Raw genomic sequence first — 21,855 nt, forward strand, 5'->3', positions numbered from 1 at the left:
TGTCATTATAGTTCACAGATAGCCAACATATTTTCTATGTGGTGCTTCAGAGTATGGACACAGAATTCTGAAATACAGAAATAAAGTTAACATTTTTGAGAGAGGGTGCAATCATTTTTTTAACTGTTGATAAAATATATATATGTAATATGTTTAGCCCTTTGCCTGATAAATCCCTTAAATTCATGAATTCCTTATGAAGGGTGACTTGAAGATCTGGGAAACCACTGCGAAATATGTGGAGCTGTTTTGCTTCCTTGTGTTGTTTCCTTTTTTGTCCACCTTCTCTGTATCAGCAAAACCGTGAAATTATTTATGGCAATGAGAATAATAGCAGTGTTGTGTATGAGCCACAAATAAAGATACAAGACTTTTTTTCCCTCCTCTAATCGCATCCCATGGGGTTCCTCCTGAATATCGCAACAGTTTTACAGCAACAGGACTCTTTAGTTATTGTCACATTTTTTTTTAACACATGAATCACATGCTGCAGCATTAGAAGCTAGGACTGGGTTATGACTGACTTTCCTGTCATTTCCAAGAATCATTTAATCTCAGTGTGACATTTATTCCTCTCAGAGACCTTATGTCACCTCAACAAATTAGACGTTTGCATCTGTGCCTCTCCCCCTGTAGCTTTCATTAAACAGTGCCCCTGAGAAGTGAGAAAATTCAAAACGCACGATTGCACCGGCATTACAGCTCAGAGTCACACAAAGCAAAGGGCACAGTCAGAGCCCTATGTTTTCACTCTTCGTTCTCGTTTCATATAAAAGAATTCCGAATCTCCATGCTAGCAGGCACTTGTGGAGGGGGGAGTGGGTGGGTGCTAGAGCACCTGCCCCTTTACCTCTTGATGCCCAAATTGCCCTTTTGTCAAAGTGAATTTTTGATTTTATATCGTTATTGTGTGGCACTCTGTCTGTGGTCCAAAATAATAGTAAATGGAATGATAAAAAAATAATTTAGATCTACGTTGGTCAGTCACATGATCCACGAGGTGCCCTCTCTGTCCTGACATGCCCTGAAGCTGAGAGCTGCTAAGCTGCTAGAGACGGTCGGCCACTGCTGGTGGCGACACCGAGGACCGCTGGTCTGGTGAGCAGGTTCTGCAGCGCCGGTATGTTTGTGCACGGTGTAGTTTTCCAGGATGTCAAAGTGAAGTGAGCCATAAGCGTCCTTTGTGTCGTCTGACTGCACACACCTCTAACAAGTTATAGTTGCTAGTTCACCACACAGTCTAAAGTATGTCAGGCTTTCTTTTGTCTGTGTTTTGTTTCTTTTAGTCTGTGAATGCAGAATGCAAAATGCAGGAAATGGCTTCTACTTCATTAAAAATGTTCTGGGGGAGGGGGGTCGGGGTACTCCACCAGAAAATTTTTAATGAAGTAGATCAGTTACATTGTAAGGTGTTTTCTGTATGGTGTTTCAAACTCATGCTCCATGTGCCCTTTTTCACTTGGAGCACCTGCCCCTCCAAAGGTCTCTGCACGGCCCTGGTGTTCAGATGGTAAAAATAGCTGCACTTACCCACTGCACAGTGATGTAAAGTATATTCTATTCTATCCTATTCTAAAGACAGCTATTGCAAAAGTATTGCTGTGGCATAACACCAGTATTGTGTGGGAAATAATGCTTGTACCCAGCACCCCAATGGCTGTCTCACATAATCGCTGCCAAAAGCAGCGATCATCAGGCCATCAGGGTCTGCTGATTTACTAAAAGGGTCCATGTTTTCCTCCCAGTACACTTGGCACAGGTAACAGCTGAGCAGTAAAACCATTTTTTTTAAATACCTGACTTAACAAGATTAAACCAAATGGGTTCTGCCTTGTGGCTGTGGACTGATTATTGCTCTTACCGTAAAGCCCTGTCCAGCTGTTTTTACTTCCTTCACTCTACCGCTGCTCTTCATCTGCATATCCTCATCTTTACATTGACCTATTTACAGTCTACCCCGTCCATTATCTAATGTAGAATACAGAGGATTCAGAGATCGGTATCAGACCCAACCCGCCCTTCTACACATCACATGACTCCTCCTCCTCCTCCTCAGCCACCATCCTTTTCCTCCCCCTCGGTTAATTAAGATTGTGGATGTGATAATGCATTAAATATGCACAGCACCTCTCATCTAAGAATATCTTGTCACAGCGAGGAATGGGAAAGAAGCGTACATCCCTTTACCACCAGCAGTAACTCAGTCACACAGGCTCCAGCAATGCATTTTAGTTTTCATCACTACAAACGCCAAACTGCAGGGGATGCATTAACCAGTTCATTAAGAAAAAAAACTTGCAGGCATAATGAAGTTTAAATCATATTTTTCACCTTACTAGTTATTTTGCTCATTCAAAAAAAAACATAAATGTGACGCAGTGCATTTATAGTTTACAAGATTCCTCAGCACAGGCTTAAAATTTCATAAAAACATGGGGAATAGTCCTGTATGAGATGAAAATGCTTTGGACGGTAATATGGTAAGGTGTAGATCCACAGTGAAAAGTTGTGCACGCCCACAGAGTGAGTCAGTCTGGAAAGAGTGTGTCTGCAAGAAATGAAATGGAGGGTTAAAAATCCAGGTCGCGGCTCTTCTCTTTAATGTCGGGACAGAGATAGAGTATAATTACAGCGTGCAGCATTAAAAGGCCCAGCAAATCATCGTTTATTCTTAATATGCTGTGATTCTGTCACTCTCATTAATTGGTGGTTGCTTTAAACTCATGACCTGATTCCTGTCATCCAGCCCCAAAGCAGCTGAATAAATCCACAAAATGAAACACCTTGGCTCTGACATGTTTCTTCATTTACTATTGTGAAATCCACTTGATGATTGATGGAATCAATAATATAAAGTTTAAGTGTAATTGCAACGGGGTCAAGCTCGGTCTCAATTCAATTTGAATAGATTGGTAAAACAGTTTTTTCCATTTAAACTTGATGTCCAGTTGAATAAAGTTTTTTATGTTGAATGGTCAAATTGAAACATAACAGCATGTTGTCAACTCACCCTAAGATGAAACTCAATGCTGCTTTTAGAGTAGTTATGAAACTTGCTACTGCAAGTGTTATAAAACTTGAAAAACTAAGGAAGTCATTATCTTAAGTGAGCAGCTGTTGCAGTAAATTAGCTTACAGTTTGTCAGTTGTTGCTGCAGTTAATGACTGATTCTCTCTCCCTTCTAATACAGTGTGGCTTTTATGTGGTAATAGGAAAAAACCTTTTAGCTTGTCACATAGGTTGCAAGACCTTGACAGCCACCGTGTTACTCATGCTAATCACAAACATTTTCTATGTTAGCAAAATTGCTAGCCATCAATATTGATTCAGTATTCACAGTGTGCATTATATACCTACTCGAATGGATATTGACAGACATATTTTGTTGCACACATGGCCATAGCTATCATTGAGGTCCTGATCGCTGTCATCATTGCACGGGTGGATAACGTGTGGATTAAATGCTTGTGTCTCTAATACAATATATTTTTGATCAATTCAGAGGTTTCACTGAAAAAACTCGATCAAGATAATGATTGTAGATGTGCATCAATGCAAGGCTTTACGGTATGGGTGCTCAGGGCACCCAAAAAGAGAGAGAGGTCCATAATATGGGCAATAATGCGTAAAATGTGTATGGATTAAAAATGTTTCTGTCAGTGCATGTTCGCTTTTTGGAGCTCTGTAAAAGTCATCATTGCACATTACATTCTTGCAGTTAAAAGTTAGATTGAAGTTTTACTCATGAGGTTTGTTTGAGTGGACAGATGATGATAACAACATTAAAAATTGTTGAGCTTTCCAGAGTTTTGGTTGAAATACAGACTGCAGTTTGTGTATAATGTGACTTGACTTGATATCAAAGTAAAAACCAGTCACTGTGACAACACTCTTGCTGCAGCTCCTCACGCCTGTGTGTGTGATAAGATGTTTGAGAAGAGGAGAGCGAATCAGCGTTACTGTCCCCAGCTGGAATAACCGAGTATCAAGAGTCTCAGTGGAATAATAATGCATTAAAACAATGCGATCTGCCGTTTATATTGCAGGGGGAAAGTGTAGAGAGAATATGAGTGTGTCTAAAGGAACAGATTTGCCATTATAGCCCCTGACATTTAGTTAGCCACTAATCATTGTCGTTTGTGTGTGTCTCTGTTTGTGTGTTTTAGTTCACGAGAGGCTGTAAATTTTCTGTCCTCTGTGATGTGTTTGCACTTGCATGCAGCACCATATGTGTGCATGTTCGTGCAAGCGTGTGTGTGTTTGTGCACTCTAGTGTGAGTCCTCATCACGGAAATAGCTGATATTAGCTATGGTTAATTAAAATGAGAAAGGACAAAGGTCAGCCACTCAGCTCTCACGTCTCTCTTCTCTAGAGAGGGAATAGATACAGCTTGAGTGGAGACTAACTTGGGCATTTTTTATTTGGGCTCTTGGAATACTCTCCAACAGAAACACAGCCTCAAAGAAAGGTGGTCCTCCTCATTTATCGTACCACAAATATCAGTTTTCTGGTATTCAGTTAGATAGTCAGGCTGATGTATTAAGCCTTTAAATCCAGTTGTTCCTTTTTTCAATAAGCTAATTGTATGCAACTTTACAATAAGAAGCCATGGTGTGAATTCCTATATTAATTTGCTTCCACTCTTCCCCATGCCATGATTTAAATATTTTGACGACATTGTGAACTAACCTTAAATGTTCCCACCTCCAAACTCTAAGATTAGCCTGTTTTTTTTTAATGCGGGGAACAATGAGCAGTGATAATAACAGCACTCCAACAACATCTATCTAAAAACTAAAATCTATCTATCTATCTATCTATCTATCTATCTATCTATCTATCTATCTATCTATCTATCTATCTATCTATCTATCTATCTATCTATCTATCTATCTATCTAAATCTATCTCTAAATATCTAAACAAATGTGTAATTCAAGGCATTCAAGTGATATGAATGGTAGTCCTTGAAAAATGTGAGCCCAGATTGCTCTTATTTATTTCAATTTAACTTTTCCAATATGCATGAACAAACATCTGTGAGCATGATTTACCCTAAAAATCTCTGCTTTTCTGGTATTCTTTTTGCAGGCTACATCAGCAGCGTCATATGAGGAGACAGCCAGGCTGAGCGTGTGAACAATCTAAATTGAGCTTTTTCATCAGCCAGTGCTGTTAGCCTGTGGCTTTTGTTGTGTTAAACAGTTGGTTCTCAGAGGTGTAAATCACAACAGAAACATGGGTTCTTTCACTTCCACGTGCACGTTCGGATATCTAGGCAGCATTTATCATACAATACAGCCTTCGTCGATGGTGGGATGGCTGAGAGACAGATTTGCTGGAGGTGAAGTATTGGCAGACATCTTAGAGATACACTAGCCTTAATTGGGCAGATAAATATCACAGGCTGCACTCCCTGGCCCTACAGCACTGTTGCATACATCACCCTGAATGCAGATTGACCACCAGCAGTGGGGTGCCGCCCGCCTGTCTCATCCCTGAAATTTATCTGGTGGCCAAAGTCCAATTAAAGGGCAGCCTCCTCTTCAAGTGTGCTTCCTTGACTCGTAGCCATATTAGGATGCTGTTACAGGCAACTTCCTAGAGAATCTATAGTCATCTTTATTTGTAGAAATTAAACGGTGTGATGCTATACCAAAGACACCAAAACAGGACCGTACTTCACGTCATTTTAAATGATTAGATTCATTGATGTTTGGTATGAACATCATTATCACTGTAGAGTAAACAAATAAGCAGGGACTGATATCTGTATTCTGTAAAGTGGCTAAGGGTTTTTAATCATGAGCAATTTATTGAATATTCATGACTCTGGCCTTTCCAAAGCCCTCAGTGGGCACGAATTGCCCTGTATTACCTACGTGTTGTTGAAATCCAAATCCTCCCCTCCCAGACCATAATGAATAGAAGTCAATACTGGGCACCATCAGAATGAATGAGGCAGCTGACACGTACAAACAAACAGTACATTTGCTGTATGCAAACACCTTCAGTGTTTGTGGGTGCCGTGCTCAGATGCACACAAACAACACACATGCACAAATTCGGAGAATAATTCTCTTCAGCACTTGAACCTTGAATTGTTTGGCAGCCAGCACTATTTATCGTGGACTTACATGGCTCACCAATGAGAGAAAATAAATGAGGACACAGAGAGAGACAGAAAGCGAAGAAGACAGATTTTGACAATGCATCAAACCAAGGTCTTTGTTCCTGGACAATCCACTGCTCTCTTGATATCAGACTTTGTCTCTTCCACATGACCCAATCAGAGACACATATTAATATTTCAGGGTAATAGCTTAATGTCATTAGAAATGGATGAACTGAGGCAGAGCACTGCACATTGCTCTCAATGCTGATGGGTCTTCCAGAAGCTCAAAAGAAAATTTGTTAAGAATATGTTAAGAGACACTCATCAGAGCTATCAAAGGGTATTTTGAGGAGTATGACAGTTGACAGTTTCTGGGGCCAAAAAGGCTTTTTAAATCTCTATAAAATTCTCCAGGACTTGCAACTGGGGGGGATTCAGAACATCTCTGAAAGGAAGATGAAGGTTAATGTCTGGCATGTGTGGTCATTTTAAACATGTAATGCCCTGAGATTTATGAAGCTAAAGATAAAAAGGCCCATATGTTCTGCCTTATTCTAGAATAAGAGGCAGGCAAGTATTTTACAGTAGTTTTGACCCTGGATTTTGATAGATGTGAACCTAACTTCTATAACAATGGCACCAAAAACCTCTTTGTCTGTCTTGTCTCCTTACACATCTGAAGAATGACAAACTGATGAGCAAAAGGCCAGTAAGGAGCAGCACCGAACACCCGCTGAGCTGAGCTCCTTTCCTACAACCGGGTGCAGCGTGTGTGTGTGTGTGTGTATGTCTCTGTGTACGAGCTGCCAACTGCTTTCTCCCCATTAATCACGACCTGGATTCTAAAGTTTGAACTTTGACCTTTAGCGCTGTATCAAGGCCCAGTGACAGATGGAGGCAGAGCTTTGTGTCCTCACATCAAATCATCCAGATCATGCACACACACACACACACACGCTTCATACATTGGCCGAGAGCAGAGATGCACAGAGGATCACCCTAGCAACGGTCGTTTGGTCACTGGCTGATATTTTGTAGCTGGAAAAGCGGCGTGCCCTCTCAGAGTCTCTGTGTTTCCTTGTGACGGTAAACTATTTGAAATAAGCCCAGCGCACAGCCGCTCCTATCAAAGACACTTTGTAGCCACGCAGCTAATTGAAACACCAGTGATCATCCTTGAGAATGAAAGAGAGCATCCATGTAGAGGAATTTTTGTTTATAAGCAAGATGCGACAGCTGAAAGACGATGATTAGCATGAATAAATTAGATAGCTTATCTTTGAATTACATGCCCAGTGCCACTCTTCCATTGAAGATTAATTGCCTCTCACAAGGTATTTCGAAAAGTTCATTTTCACCAATTGATTTCCCCTAATTCATGAATTCCCCAGAACGGCATGAAATTGGTAACAAGCTCTCCATAATCACGCCTTGTGCATCGTTAACCTCATTGGCAATTACTCATCATATGTATTGGTTGTGACATTTGCGGAAGTACGTTATTTTTGCACCATTAGGTCATGACAGAATATTACCATAAACTGATGCTTAATTAGAAGTTAAACAGAAATGGAGTCCATAGGTTCCACAGATTTCTGCAAGGGGTCATGCAGCATTTTACACTCGTTTTCATTTATCAGCCTGATCATCTCACTGTTTGTTGAAATGATTACTTACAGACAATTACAGTAATTTGGGCAGTACACATACAGCAGACCCTTAGAGTTTAAACTACTTCATTTCATGACGACCAAGGCTTTTTTCCTCAGAACGCCCAGAATTTGGACATGGTGGAAATTGTTTCACTATATGATTTAGGATACATCCGTACATTGGCGGTAGATTTTGGCGGCTCAAGGTAGAATTGTCCAATGTGTTCTCTTCCTCCAAGGCTATCATCACCACACCGGTGTATTATTGTTACCACAGTATTGGGTCATTTCAGTTTCAGTGAGACTCTGGAATGCTGCCTTGAAGCAAAAAAAGTGGGCCAGTGAAATAAATTGAGAGAAAAATAGCATTGCAACTGAAGTAATGTAAGAATTTCTGCCAGGTGCATTTATAGTGAGGCGTAGGTGCTCATTGAGACAAAAAAACAAGTAGGTCACACCTACACATAAAGCTACTACAGAAAAATCCCGTGGTAAAGATTTGCACCTGTTTCACAAAGACACAAATCTCTCCGCTGCAATAGAAGCTAGTGCAGCAGCTGACATGCAGTATATCATCGCACTGTACCCCTTTTCCCACACGCCATCACTGGGGCCTCCGGCGGATTCCTGCAGTACATTAATAGGGAAAATCGCTGGATTCATCATACGTAATGATACCATTATGGAATAATGTTCATCAGCTAATGTGCACTTGCCAGGAATCTATTTGTGTCTTAAGCCATTTGCTGTCTTGCTCCTCACATCACAATCCTTTATTAACCTACCCAACATCTTAGCCACAAGGAGATCTTAGAATATGAAGAGATGCCAAAAACAGACAAGCAATAAGCGCTGATGATGTTTTATGTCTCGGCTCTGCCATCCCAGCACTTGGTCCACCTCCTCTTATCGCTGCTGGGCTCAAATAAATGGAAAGAAAAAGAAAACATCCTTTTTTTTTCGCTGAACATTTTTATTGCTTTTTATTATTGCCATATAGTTGTGTGTGTGTGTGTGTGTTTTCTGGTGAAAATGATTGAGATTGATATGTTTAATAACACCATGAGAGCGCAGCAGGTGATATTGGAGGTAAAACTACAGCGACTTTCAAACTTTATATGCTGGGAGTCAAATACGGCGCGTTATTTGTTTGAAAGCAGACACTGCAGGCACACACAAACGCAAGCTGTCACTGTGCCAGCAACACATTCAATATCCATCCATGTTTCTGAAGATCTGTGTATAGTACAAGTCAACCAACTGAGCCAGAGGCCCGTGAAATGATGATACGACAGACGACATCACCTTGCTGGCCACTGAGTTTATGTGTTTCTGTCACAAGATTTCTCTCTCTAGGATTAATATTTTCTTAAATTAAGCTCTACAAATTATCAGTGGCTGGTTTATGATAGTGGAAATGAAGGTAATCCCTTTGAGTATTATAATCTGTCACTGTTTATGTTTAGTTTCCATGTCTGACACCTAATTATTAGAGTAGACGTTGGCTCCTTTTTGCTGCCATGCATTGAAGGAAAGGGAAGTGAGCACATTAAGGAATAGCTGTGTAGAAAGTGTCTCATTATAGAGGTGTACATTACACTCTAGAAACACGGCTATATTTTATAGGCGAATTATAATCCATCTGTATTAGTGTCATTTCAACAACCTGTAATTTAAGGGGAAACGTTGGAACTGGTAATTTTAGAAAAGCAAGGAGCTGTGTTCTAAAATCTCCCCAGGATTTCTTCCCTGTATCGAGCCAAGCTGAAAAGTAAAACTCAAATCTGCCCCTAATCCAATTCCACAGCAGTGCATGCTGCCGATTAAAGAAGATCCATCCTCAGATCAGTGAACATCTGTGGGCAGTTACTACACCTTCGTCCATTTTAACACTGTAAGGTGATGGTTTCCTTCCCCTGCTCTCAGCTCCTCTTGTCTCACCACCTATTACAACTAGTGGCCATGCATGCCTTTCCTCTGTGCTCTAATTGGGAAGCTTGATGGCAGTAGGTTTAGTCCAGCAATTTGGAAGCAGAAGCCGTCCTGGCAAGCCCCGTCACAATTCATACTAAAGCCCAGTTATGTGCATCCCACTTTGCAGTCGCAGAACAAAACTCCTGGCATTTTAATAGTGCAGCTGTAAGCATTTCTGTAATTCAAGGTGGCGTCATTAGAGGCTTATTTATTCACCCGAGGCATCTGCCATGAGGGAAATGATGCCACCCAGATCAGCTGTAGCAGCTCAGTCTCAGCACCTCCCGCAGGGATAGAGAAGGGAAATTAGAGGGGAATGGGCAAACATGACAATCATAGCATCGTTAATGAATTACCACGTAAAGGAAACAACAAGCGTGCATATGTAGGTATCAAGGGAAGGGTTATAATGTTTTGTAACATTGTGTGTGTGTCTGTGTGTTTGTATAGGAGCAGTTAAATCAAGCTTTCAAGTGAAGTATGATTTGACCACACGCTAGCCTATTTTAACTTGTGTTAACCTAAAAAGACATAAACGCTCATCCAAAAAAAGATTCTACAGACTGAGAAATCCCAAAGAAAAAACACATTAACACTGCTTCATCTGGAGATAAGCTCACATTTACTGGTTGTCAGACGAAAAAAAATGTGTTTTTATTGCGAACATATTTGTAAACCCTGCTAAAATGCGTTACCTTGGCAGAAACACGGTGAGCCTTTAATACATTTACCACCTTGCAGTAACTGTTGTGAGCCCATAATACAGGTGAAAAAAAATGATATGAAAATATGCACCTGTAGCACACTGCCAAGCATTGCTCAGGGTTGATTGGGTCAAGGTATTTACGATGTTGGCTTCTGAAGTGTACAAACATTTTCTGAGAATTATACTTCCACTATTATACTCAGATAAACTGAATTCATAGTATCATTATGGATAAAAGAGGAAGACGGGCATTGCTGTTCCTGTCTGACTGATTTCTTTTATTTAATCCAGCATTTTTTGTGTCTGTTTTTGGTGTGAAATTCAATTCACAAAGGTAGAAAACTCTTAGCAGAGGTACTGTGACCAATGCTGTATTTCTGTATGTGAATTTGTCACATTTGTGTGCAACACACTGCTGTGAAACAGCTTTAATGCTGTCATGTAGTGGTAAACCTTAATCCCCCCTATTCTCCGTCATTATTGTCACTACAAGGCTAAAATTGTGTCCCTTCTGCTGCTGTGACAAAACAATGCTATTCACACCAGCACTGACAGATACATGGTTTGTTCCTTAGTCAGCACAAGTCATTTGATATATTAGTATTCAGTCTGAAATGTCCCTTTCAGCAGTTTCACCTTAAGAAGCCGTCGCTGAAAAGTATAGTGTTTTGTACAAAAACTTGATTTTTCCATCAGTGGGAGTAGAATCTAAAACAGATCCCCTGCAAGTTGCCAAAAAGAAACCCCATTAAGTTCTCAGTATCGAGTGTCCATCCTATAGACCCTTCAGCAACATGTCCCTAGCTTATAAAACATAAAGTCCTGCCTAGGATGTTTTTTTCCCTCAGATGAAGAACAACAGATGGCATAATCATATTTTGTTGTGCCTAAAGGTACGCTATCACTCTTTTCACAATTCCCCACACAGTGACACTTGCATTAGATGCAGGATTTTTTTCTACTTCCCCTGGTTGATAGTTATCTTTTCCAATGTAAGTGAATATAGGTATACTATAACTATATTACTGTAAGTATAGTAAACATAATTGCCTTCTTTGTAAGTTACTTTTTAATGTTTTTTTTGGTGTGGGAAACTTTACATCTTTAAAGTCTTTAAAGGCAGGAAACCACAGTGTTGTTTATTGTCGAATGGTGGCGAATGAATTATAGTTCAGTTGTTCACAGAACTCTCTATAGATATTAAAAGTTTTTATATTATCCAAAGTTTGATCGTTATGTATTGATCTCCTGTTTCCCAGACTTGGTTGTTATTCACAGCTGGAACAAACAGTGGTCCACAGTAAAGCAACTGAGCTACAGTAACTCTGAAGTGGAAAAACTGAGGGCTCTTAATCTAAACCTTTAAAAACCTCCCGCTCCTTGCCAGAGACAGATAGGATCAGTAGACAACCCCAACATTTTCAATTTTGTGCTATCAGACACTGAGGAGATGTGTCAACACTGGGGTCCTACAGCAAGTAAACACAGGAGTCTGACAAGCAATAACCCAGATTCAACATCGCCTCCGGTCCTCTCCCACTCAAGGTCCGCCACTTTCATCTCATTTAGATCCAGATCTGTTCATCAAAAGTGACGAGCGTGTGCCCCCACAACACAGAAAACGCCGGAGCTGTGAATATTTTCATGGGCACGGCCTTGTATCATTTTGGGTTATGCCCGTGTCAATACGGGCCCTGGTGGTACCATTTAGGATTTTTGCAAGTGTTTGTATTGAGTCTCAAAGGTTCTTTGCTTTTAAAGGGGCCTCATTCTTGAGGCATTCTTGTTTAACTAAAGGCCATTTGCACTTAATATACAATTAGGGTGTGAGTGCATTCAGAGTGTAGGATCCCTTTATAGCCTTAATGTTAATGATAGATGATACGTTCTCAGTTTTATAGTTGCATATTTTATAGGGTTGTTTTCACTTTTATTACTTGAATATACAGTATCTGAGGGATATACTTTAAATGTTATTAATCAGTGAAACAGGATGCTGCCTTTTTTGTACTGAGCATCCTCCTCTGTAGTGTGGCTAACAATAGAGTGAATAGGAGCGACTGAGGGTGGATGCAATGAAACTGGACTCAGTTCAATGACAAAGCAGACCACATGACTCCAAAAAGTGTTGGTGTTTCTAAAGAGGAACTCTGGAAATTGTTGAATCAACTTTTCTTTTGTTAGTTTTTTTAGCAGGCATCAGGCAGGATCAGAGGGTAGAATGGTTGGACCCAGATGACTGAGAATCCATTACTGTATAGCACAGTCAACTGCAGAAAAGCTCCCTGTGAGATTCAAATCTTGCAGATTAAAATGGTGTCTCATAAGCCTGTACGTGTGTGTGTGTGTGCACTCGCACGTGCACCTGCATGTGTGTGCCTATTTAAATGTGTTTAAAATGCCTTTGTGGGTGGCTGCATGTGTGTGTCTCTCTCTGTGTTTTGAGCTGCCTAAATACCGAAGCTTTTAACATCAAAGCTCCATGAGGGTTTAAGAGCCCAGAAACTTGCCAATTATGATTGGAAGTGATGTCCAGCAGGGACTGCTGATGAGCTGCCCTCAAATGAAAAGAATTTTACTTTTCTTTTAAGTATATGCTTTTTAGGGACTTAACTTAGGATTTATGAATTTTACAAAAACCCTAAGCGTGTCTGGGTTATTTGTTGAGTGCTTTTGAAAATTCCAGTTTAGTTGTTGTAGATGATTGTACAGAAAATAACAGTGGTGGTTAGCGGTACATCTGTTGATGACAAATGGGTTTTTGAATGATAGTTTACTGTATGACGCAAGTGCAGACTTAAATGTGTAAATCAATATAAACATCTATAGTCTGCAGCCTCATGTGGAGCAAAACTTAAATCTCATGTACATCAGAGTTAGTTACTGTATTGTATTTTTTAGTATTGTCCTAAGCAAACAGGAATGTTTTGATCAGGTTACAAAACACCATTTGGAAGAGGACTCCTATTTAAGACAACACTAAAATATGCTAGGCTAACTAGCATGTTAGATCACAATTAATAATGTTCTTGCTGTTTAAAGGAAGAATTATACAAAGAGAAATTGATTAACACAACAGACGCTGTTAGCTCTTGAAAACAAATGTAGCAGCCACTCTGTTTGTGTAACTACTCTCATTGCCAAAAGGTGGAGACAGAAGTTCCCTCCCAGAGTTTTAATTACACTCTGTTTCATTGTAACATCATTAAGTTCCAATGCTAAATGTGAAAATGTCTCCTTTCAGGTGTCCCAATATATAGAATGACCTTGTTGCCTATTATATAGAGCCACTGTCACCTTTCATGGCTTAATGCTTTACACACTGCTTTCTGTACCCTGGTTAATGTAACCTCAGTCATGACTGGAAATGTCATCAGAGCAGCTGGATGCAAGTGATTGTCAAGGGTAAAATCAAATCCTCCCCCTACAGAGAATACTTAACAAGATGGCAATGTCAGACTGAATCATGCAGTCTGAAAATAATCCGCCTTGTGTGTTGTAGCATCCAGTAAAGTGAGGAGATATTTAAGCAGAGTATCGACCTCTTAACTCAAACAGTGAAACACTGGGCACTTCTTACTGTACCCACCGTATATACCCTCCAATGAACTTCACATATTGAAGATATTGGTGCACAAACTTGAGGTTGCTGTTTGAAATGCTAATCTTGTTATTTTTCTCCTTCTTTGTTTTTTTATAGTTCCTCCCAAGATATATGACATTTCCTCTGACATCACAGTAAATGAGGGCAGCAATGTGTCGCTCATCTGTACAGCCAGTGGGAAACCTGAGCCAACCATTTCCTGGAGACACATAACCCCATTAGGTGAGTTCACTTCACCTCTCACACATCTATGCTAATGAGTGGTGGAATGGATAAATGGACAGGAAGATAGATGAATCGAAAGCGGAAATGAGGATGCATGGACAGGATCAATAGGTGATAGTAAGAGAAGGGGAACTGCTAGTTATGTTGATTCAGTGAGGGGGGTCTAAAGAGAAGGGGTGGTGGTGGGGCGATGGGGAGAGGTGAGACGGTGCAATAATGGAGCCGCTTTAGAACCAGTTACTTTGCCATGTTTTCAAGGCAGCTAAGGGATGAGGCAATAGGTAATTTAGTTTCTCTTCTGTGACTCCACTTACTGATTAGTTGCCTCACTGAACAGCTGGACAAACAATGGAAACATAAAGGAACCACTTCTTTCTATCCCTAAAATAGCAGTTTCTGACTCACAATGATCCCATCTGTGAGATGTCTGGATCTAGCTTTACAAGCATACAAACAAAACAACTGAATCACAAACCATCATCAGCTATAACACTCTGACTACTGACAGGTCAAGTGGGCAACACTGATTTGATCATTCTCACAGCACATGTCAGTGGCTGGCAAATATATCAGGGGGACATTTTGTCCTCAAAATGTCAGAAGCAGGACAAATGGACAGCAGAAGGATTTGGGCAAAAAGGGCCAAACTGTGAAGGATAGATGACTGAGTGAAAGTGTCTCCAAAACTGCAGCTCTTGTGTGGCTCTTTGAGGCACATAAGGAGCAAAGGCCGGTCTGTTTAGTCTGATTTAACAGAGCTTTTAAAGCTCAAATTGCTTAAAAAAGTTCTTGCTGATTGTGATAAAAAGGTGCCAGAACACACAGTGCATCACAATGTGTTGCTTATTGGGTTGTGTGGCTGCACACCAGTCAGGGTGGCCATGCTGAATCCTTCATTTGACCACATGATAAACATTGACTAAATGTGTTTTCTACATAGTTGTGAAAGGACGAGCTTGTGTAGTGTGAGCTATAAAAGCTTCACAATCAGAAGGCTTTGTTTGGTGCATACCTATCTTTGCTATACCAACTGCAGGTGATAGTGACCACCTGACGGTGGTGCAGTTCCAAAAAAAGAAGAAAACCCTGAAGATAACATCTTGCCACCTTCTGGGCTAATAAATAAAGCCAGAAATGCGACACTAAAGTAACTGCAGTTACTGCAAACACCCTGCTTGAAAGCTTTGAAAGTGAGTCAGCCCCCTTAGATCCTCATGTTAAAATGACCAACTTTAGAGCAGAAATAAACATGTTTACAGCCTCTTACAGTCTCTGAAGAGTGTTCATTCATTCAGGATATGTGTTTTATATAACCCACCCATTTAAAGTGTTAAAGGTCTGCATAACTAATGGCAGAAAATGTTAACTCATTGAGTGACTGGTGACAGCTTGGTAGCTAGTCTGCTTTAGCTCCACTCACTGTTCTTTGTCTGAGGCAGTCACTCTAAAGATGGTGACCACACTGAGCTTCAAAACCATTCCTCAGGAATGCTATGAATGATGTCATAGTGGGTCTCATCAGCACATAGTAACGCTTATGTAGTACAATGGCAATGAAAAAAAAATCCTTCCATTATTTTAACTTTCAATTTAGGTGGCAGCTATTATGGACACACATGCCATTATATGCTTTATATTCTGAAGCTCTCCTTTGAAAACTCCAAGGCATTTAACTGTTTCTGCATAGCCCCCACCCAGCCACTTCCAGGCCTCCCTCATTTTCATATTAATGGATTAGAGCATGCTGTGCTTATCTGATAGCTGTGAGGATGACTGCATTTATCTTATGGCTGTCAAATCCTTCTCTCTGGTGTGCTTGCCCTGATTGCGTTAGGGGAGTTTTTCAGAAGATGATCAAAAGAGCTATCCTCAGAGTCCGAGTGGCAGTCACTCATTCTACTTTGAAGTGTCCACACTTTGAAGTGTGCCAGGAAAGAAATGATATGCTGGTCAAATGAAAGGGCCCAGGACCAAATGTAATCACAGACTGTCTCCCAGCACATCAGAAAAGAAGCCATTTGCCATGGGATCTTTGAGTCAGTTGTAGTAAGGGTGATTTGTCCATGGATGTGGTACAGCTGAGAGGTTGTAATAGGCTAATTACCTATCGATGGAATTCCATTAAATCTGTTGCATATGCAGAGTAGACTGCTCTAACCAGCACAGAGGAAAAGTTGAAAATGCAATCGCAGCATAGAGAAATATTCATCTTTGCTATGAATGATCCATCACAAGACCTTCAGTGAACTAAGCTGAACTGAAGTACTTGGATTATAGTTAGAATGGATTCATGAGGTCTACAAATGTCATGGAATTACCTGCAGGGAGTACCCTAAATATAGCCGGATGGCTGCAGTATTGTTAAATGATTTATACAATCAGACAGATCGAGGCTTGGAGGTAAAAAATGAGCTGTGGCACATACTGAAACAATCAAAACCATCATTACTGAAGTTTTTGAACAACTTTGTAGCCAAAGTTTGACGGCTGTTATTCCAAGTTTCTTCTTTGGTCCCCCTCCACCCAGGAGGTCCAGACCATATCTGCTATGAAAACACAGCTGATGCCATCATCCAAAAGTTGCCAAATGTTCCACATTGAAGTGTAGAGGCAGTCTTAGTATGGTTATAATGGATGCAGGATTTTTAAACAGCTGTAAGTCTGTAGTTCACAGTTTGGATTAGGCAAAAGGAAATTTTCTAACCTCTCTGCCCTGAATCTACAGAGCTACTATATTCCAAAAGTGTCTGTTTTTCATAGAGCTCAATGTGGTTTGGTCCTCACAGTTGTGAAGCTGTTACTGCCTGAATTTTAATTTTTTTCTTTCGAACTGAAAGAGCCCAAGGCTTCTATAGAGAGGAAACCAAACTGAAACCTTGCCAATAGATCGGCTATTAGATAGCACATGCTAAGTAATATGAAAGGCAGGTAAATACTAGATAAACCTCATCTAAGTATAACCTGGGCATGTTAACCACCTGTTAGAAAATCATTAATGTATGGAGATGATACATAATTGGCTGTCACCTCTAGAACAGCCTTTCAGAGCACATCAGAGCATCTCATTCTGTTGGCTTCAAGCCTAAACACCTAAAAAAGACAATTCTTCAGCCCTGCTAATCCTGCAGGCACTCTATAAGTAATGCCAATTTACTTTAAAGAACCAAAAAAAAAACATTTATTTGAAGAAATGATTTTTAACCTCCATATGATGAGCTGTGGTAGTGTCAGTATCAATAATAGTTTATCATTTCAGCCACAGCGCAGGTTTTTAGCTACATGTGTTTGACAGGAGTAATTGCTTTCATTGGCATGTGTCCAAGCAGGTGCAACGGCTATAAAGTGACAAACATGTCTACATGGCAGGTTTGATTTTCTGGCCTCTTTCTCTCTCTTCAACACTCAGCCATTTTTTTTGGAGGAGAGAGAGCGGGGGTGGGGGGTGGGGGTGTTTTGGGATTTTTCGCACCGTAGATAGTTCTGCAGCAGCAGTCAGTGAAGTTTGACAGAATGATAAATTGCCCTGACTGACTGTCAAGTTCCTATTCCCACTCTGACTGTTTTGTGTTTGCATTTTCACCCCCCTTCACTCCTATTACTGCCAACCAGCAAACTGCCAGCTAATAATAAACTTTGTGCTTCCAGTGAAGTGTGGCCATAAACTGTTTATTGAGACGATAATTTGGCTCAATATCTGTGCATATAAAGTCAATGTATGTTCTTCAATTAGAAAAATCAAACTGAAGTGAGCACTTGAGAAACACACACCATCTTTATTGACGTGTTGCTCGGAAAAGGGATTGGTTCCAACATATGTCCGAACTTTAATTTGCACAAACAATTGTAGCTGTTTAATTAGCCATGTAAAAATTGTGCTTGACAATGAAGTCCTCGGGAGTTTTGGGGTGATTGTTGCATGATAAATGCATTTATGACTTGAAAGCCTGCTCAAATCTCTTTATCAGCTGCTGAAATCTGGATGTGCAATATTTCATGCTCCCACCACTCCTTACCATCCACTGTTGATATGCCTTTGAGCAAGAATTCTGTCTCCGAACTATTTCAGTGTAGCTCAGTCACGACTTCAACAACGAGAAATAGTTTAGGGTGTTTTAATAGAATCCCTTCTTTCCCTGCAGCTCCTCCCCTGGGCTTTCGATGTCATTAAAACATGTTCTAAGTCAACTTGTGTGGTTAAATAATACATAAATTTAAACAGGAAACGCCATTAGACCAAGTACATCATAATACCCCAGGAGCCACTCTGTCATTATTAATTTAGCTCTTGACATCCCTTCTTACTTCATTGCTAAAGTGTTGGTGACATGTGAGCCTTTGAGGGTATTGCCTATGTATAGAGTACTGTGCTGTGTTTCCTCTACACTCACTCATAGGTCAAAGGGAAGGGTGGTGAAATAGCCTTTAACATAGTCTGTTTCAATCTGGTTTGGTTGTCTGGATGGCTGGGAAAATTGCTTTGATAAGCTTTTTTTCCCCATTGAGATTTAAATCCGTGGAATAGAAGTGTGACCTTTGAAAAGGCTGACTAGAATACTACAATACATATTTGATTGCTTCTTGTGATAGGAGTCAGCCGGGACACATTTTCCTCCTTCCTGTTTGCAGGCAGCTACTGTACACTTACTGTATATGTTTTGTCTTTTTTATTTAAGTGCATGGCATATCTTCTCCAACAAACACCCAAAGGATATACTTACACTGACATCTCACTACTGTGTGAGTACTGTAGCTTACTCAAAGCTGGATCCAACAGAGCTCCAACAGGTCCTGAACAAAGTATTAACAGCAAATGTAGTACGGTTATGGGAACAACGCGATGAATTATTCAAACATGACTTTATGTCGCTGCTACATACCTTGAGTTGCGCGTGCCATGTCGAGCTGGTATTTGGCAGTTCTTTAAGAGATGCTAAGCAAGGTTTATGGTGGGCCTGTTCACTGGGGATCTCTCACTCAGCAGTTGCATTCCTTCCCTCTGAGTCTGCATTGAACTGATGTTCAGTTCAAGGGCTGACACTCAAACACGCTCTGAACCTGATGGGAGGTGAAACATAAAGAGTTGGGCGACCCATTTTACATTTCAGATATCTACAGCGGAAGCCGTGTGTAACACTTTTCCATTCAGTTGTTGAACTGAGTTATTGCCAACTAAAGAGGTACTCAATGGGCATATGCTTTATTGGAGTGTCGGTAAGAAGATGAATTGTAGTCTACTGCCACATACATGTACTGTATTTGATGGCAGTGGCAGCATAATGACTTCTTTGCAGGCAGGGTGTTCCTGTCACTTTTAAACCACTGTAATAAATTTAAACATGTAGTTTTTAAGGCTGGTATTAATGATCATTTTCATATATTGTCAGGAGTAACAATAGTTAAGAAAATGACATTCAGCAAGCTTTAATTACATACTACGTCTTTAGCAATGAACCTTTATTTTGCTTTATATAGCTCTTATAGTCTGAGATGTACATAAGATTAAGATTAGAAAACCTATATTTGTCCCACAATGGGGAAAAGTGGGCAGTAAATGGTTAGAAGTTGTTTTAATTGAGTGTTATTCTTCAGAATTGAATCTCTATAATACTAATCTTGAGGCTACTGTATATATTTAGTATGGCTCCACTCTTGTTGCAGTGCAGTCAGTCCTTGTAAAAGCCACCTATTCAGAATTGATAATAGGGCTAAATATGAAGTGTTTTCCTTTGTTCTTACACTCACATACTCATTGTGTTAAGTATTCATGTGTTGGCCAGGCTTGACAGATTGATTCAGTTGCTGGCTCTGTAGTGGCACAGGCAGTTAATTAAACGATAAGCAGTCGAGCTGTGGTGTGGAGTCAACTTTTTGTTCTGTTTTGTGCCAATTTAATGGTAAAAGTATTCAAATCCCTTGAGACTCATCTACCAGAGCCTGCATATTTTTTTAGATTTTATTCTTTGTACATGTAGAGGTTTAGGTAAAGTTATTAGATCTAGCTGTAATGCTAATATGTGACATAGTTTTATTAAAATTATTAAGTACACAAACTAATGAGCTTACTCTGTTACTCTGTATGCCCATTTTCTAATGATGTGCAATGATGCGCCTAATCACACAGTCACAAAGATTTCTCCTGCACCTGGAATTGTGCTCCCTTGCCCACAGTGCATTTGGCTAAATGTGTCAGCAGAAAGTAACAGTGTGGTAATTTTGCGGGTCACGGAGGTGGCGGCACATCCAATCAGACATGACTTAAGGCTCCTTTGGCACAGTTCCACTCTCTGGATTTCAGCAGCCTCAGATTGACAGCCAGGGAGCAGGGTGAGGGTTATGTATCAAGGCAGACTAACAGCCTGTTTTTCAGACAGACCCTGTACACACACACACACACTCTCTGATTCTACCCCTACTCCTGGCCCACACCTTGAGTTGGGGCCAGAAGGCAGCAGTGCACAATGTAGCAGCGTGGGTTGTTCTCCATTTTCAGGAGTTAAAAGGATAAATTGATGTAGAAAATGCTGCTCTATGCTATAATGGATTCTTCAGCAATGTCTGCCCTATCTGTGTATTGCAGCCCTGAAGGAAGTGTACCCACAGCTCCCCTACACAATGTAGGAAATTGCTTACCGCAACAGCACTTAGCCAGCATTGGCACTGAATGCAGAATTAACCTCGCTATGATTTCTTTAATTTGCTTGGAGTGACATCTCCCTCAGGTGAGTGGGGCCTCTGTCAGTTCCTCAAATATTTCTCAGCAGGTGGTTCACATTCACACTCGTGTTTGGTCCCTTGGTGGTTTTGCATTAGTTACACCGTAGAGGTTATTTAAAAAATTTTTTTCCTGAATACATTAATGTTACGTCTGTTTTGTTGACTGTAATGTCAAGGTTGAACGCTCAACATATAATGCTCTTCAAAGTATATATCAGCAGTGGGATTCCTGTTTAATGGCTCCTTTGACCTTTGCAAAGCCCCCTTCCTGCTTAAATCGATAGGAATACCATTTGCAGCCTTGGCAGGATGATGCAACTAGATCCTGCGTGAAAACAGTATATTGGCTTCCATTTATTAAGGAAGACTGCAGCCTAATTTGATTTTTTAAAATGGAAATTTGTCCTTTTGTTTCAGGAGGATCTGTATATACTGTATGCATATGCGCTCAGGAAGAAGCTCAATCATAACATGAATGTTAGGAACAAACAAAACACATGCATAATTATGCTCCATTTAATGCTTATATAAATTCAATGTTACAGTTTTGCTGTTTAGGTTTAAATAAATATTGCTGTTTTAAGCATTATAAGAATCCAGCTTTTCATCATTTTATTTAACCAGGATGAACAGCAGTACAGGCAGTGCTCAAATAATGCATATACATTTCCAGTAATTAGTTAACACAATTAAACATTTAACAAATATTTGTCACAGATCAATATTGGAACGCATATACTCTGGACACATGGTAGATGCTTGTAAATAAATTGATCGGCTGCAACTATTTTTTCAAAGCACAGAAAGAGCCTTTCTTTTTTGCTTACCGACTATAGGGTCCAAAATGAACACTAACCAACCAAA

General features: G+C 40.2%; 1 protein-coding gene across 2 annotated transcripts in view; it reads left to right on the forward strand.

The window, feature by feature from the left end:
• negr1 (neuronal growth regulator 1) overlaps positions 1–21,855 on the forward strand; it is a 127,163-nt gene that overhangs the window by 43,029 nt on the left and 62,279 nt on the right. For both annotated transcript variants that reach the window (XM_028404415.1, XM_028404416.1), the window contains exon 3: positions 14,149–14,274. In XM_028404415.1, coding sequence (XP_028260216.1) covers positions 14,149–14,274 — 126 coding nt within the window. The remainder of the gene's footprint in view (positions 1–14,148; positions 14,275–21,855) is intronic.

This window comes from Parambassis ranga, chromosome 4, assembly GCF_900634625.1.
Source record: "Parambassis ranga chromosome 4, fParRan2.1, whole genome shotgun sequence".
NCBI lineage: Eukaryota > Metazoa > Chordata > Actinopteri > Ambassidae > Parambassis > Parambassis ranga.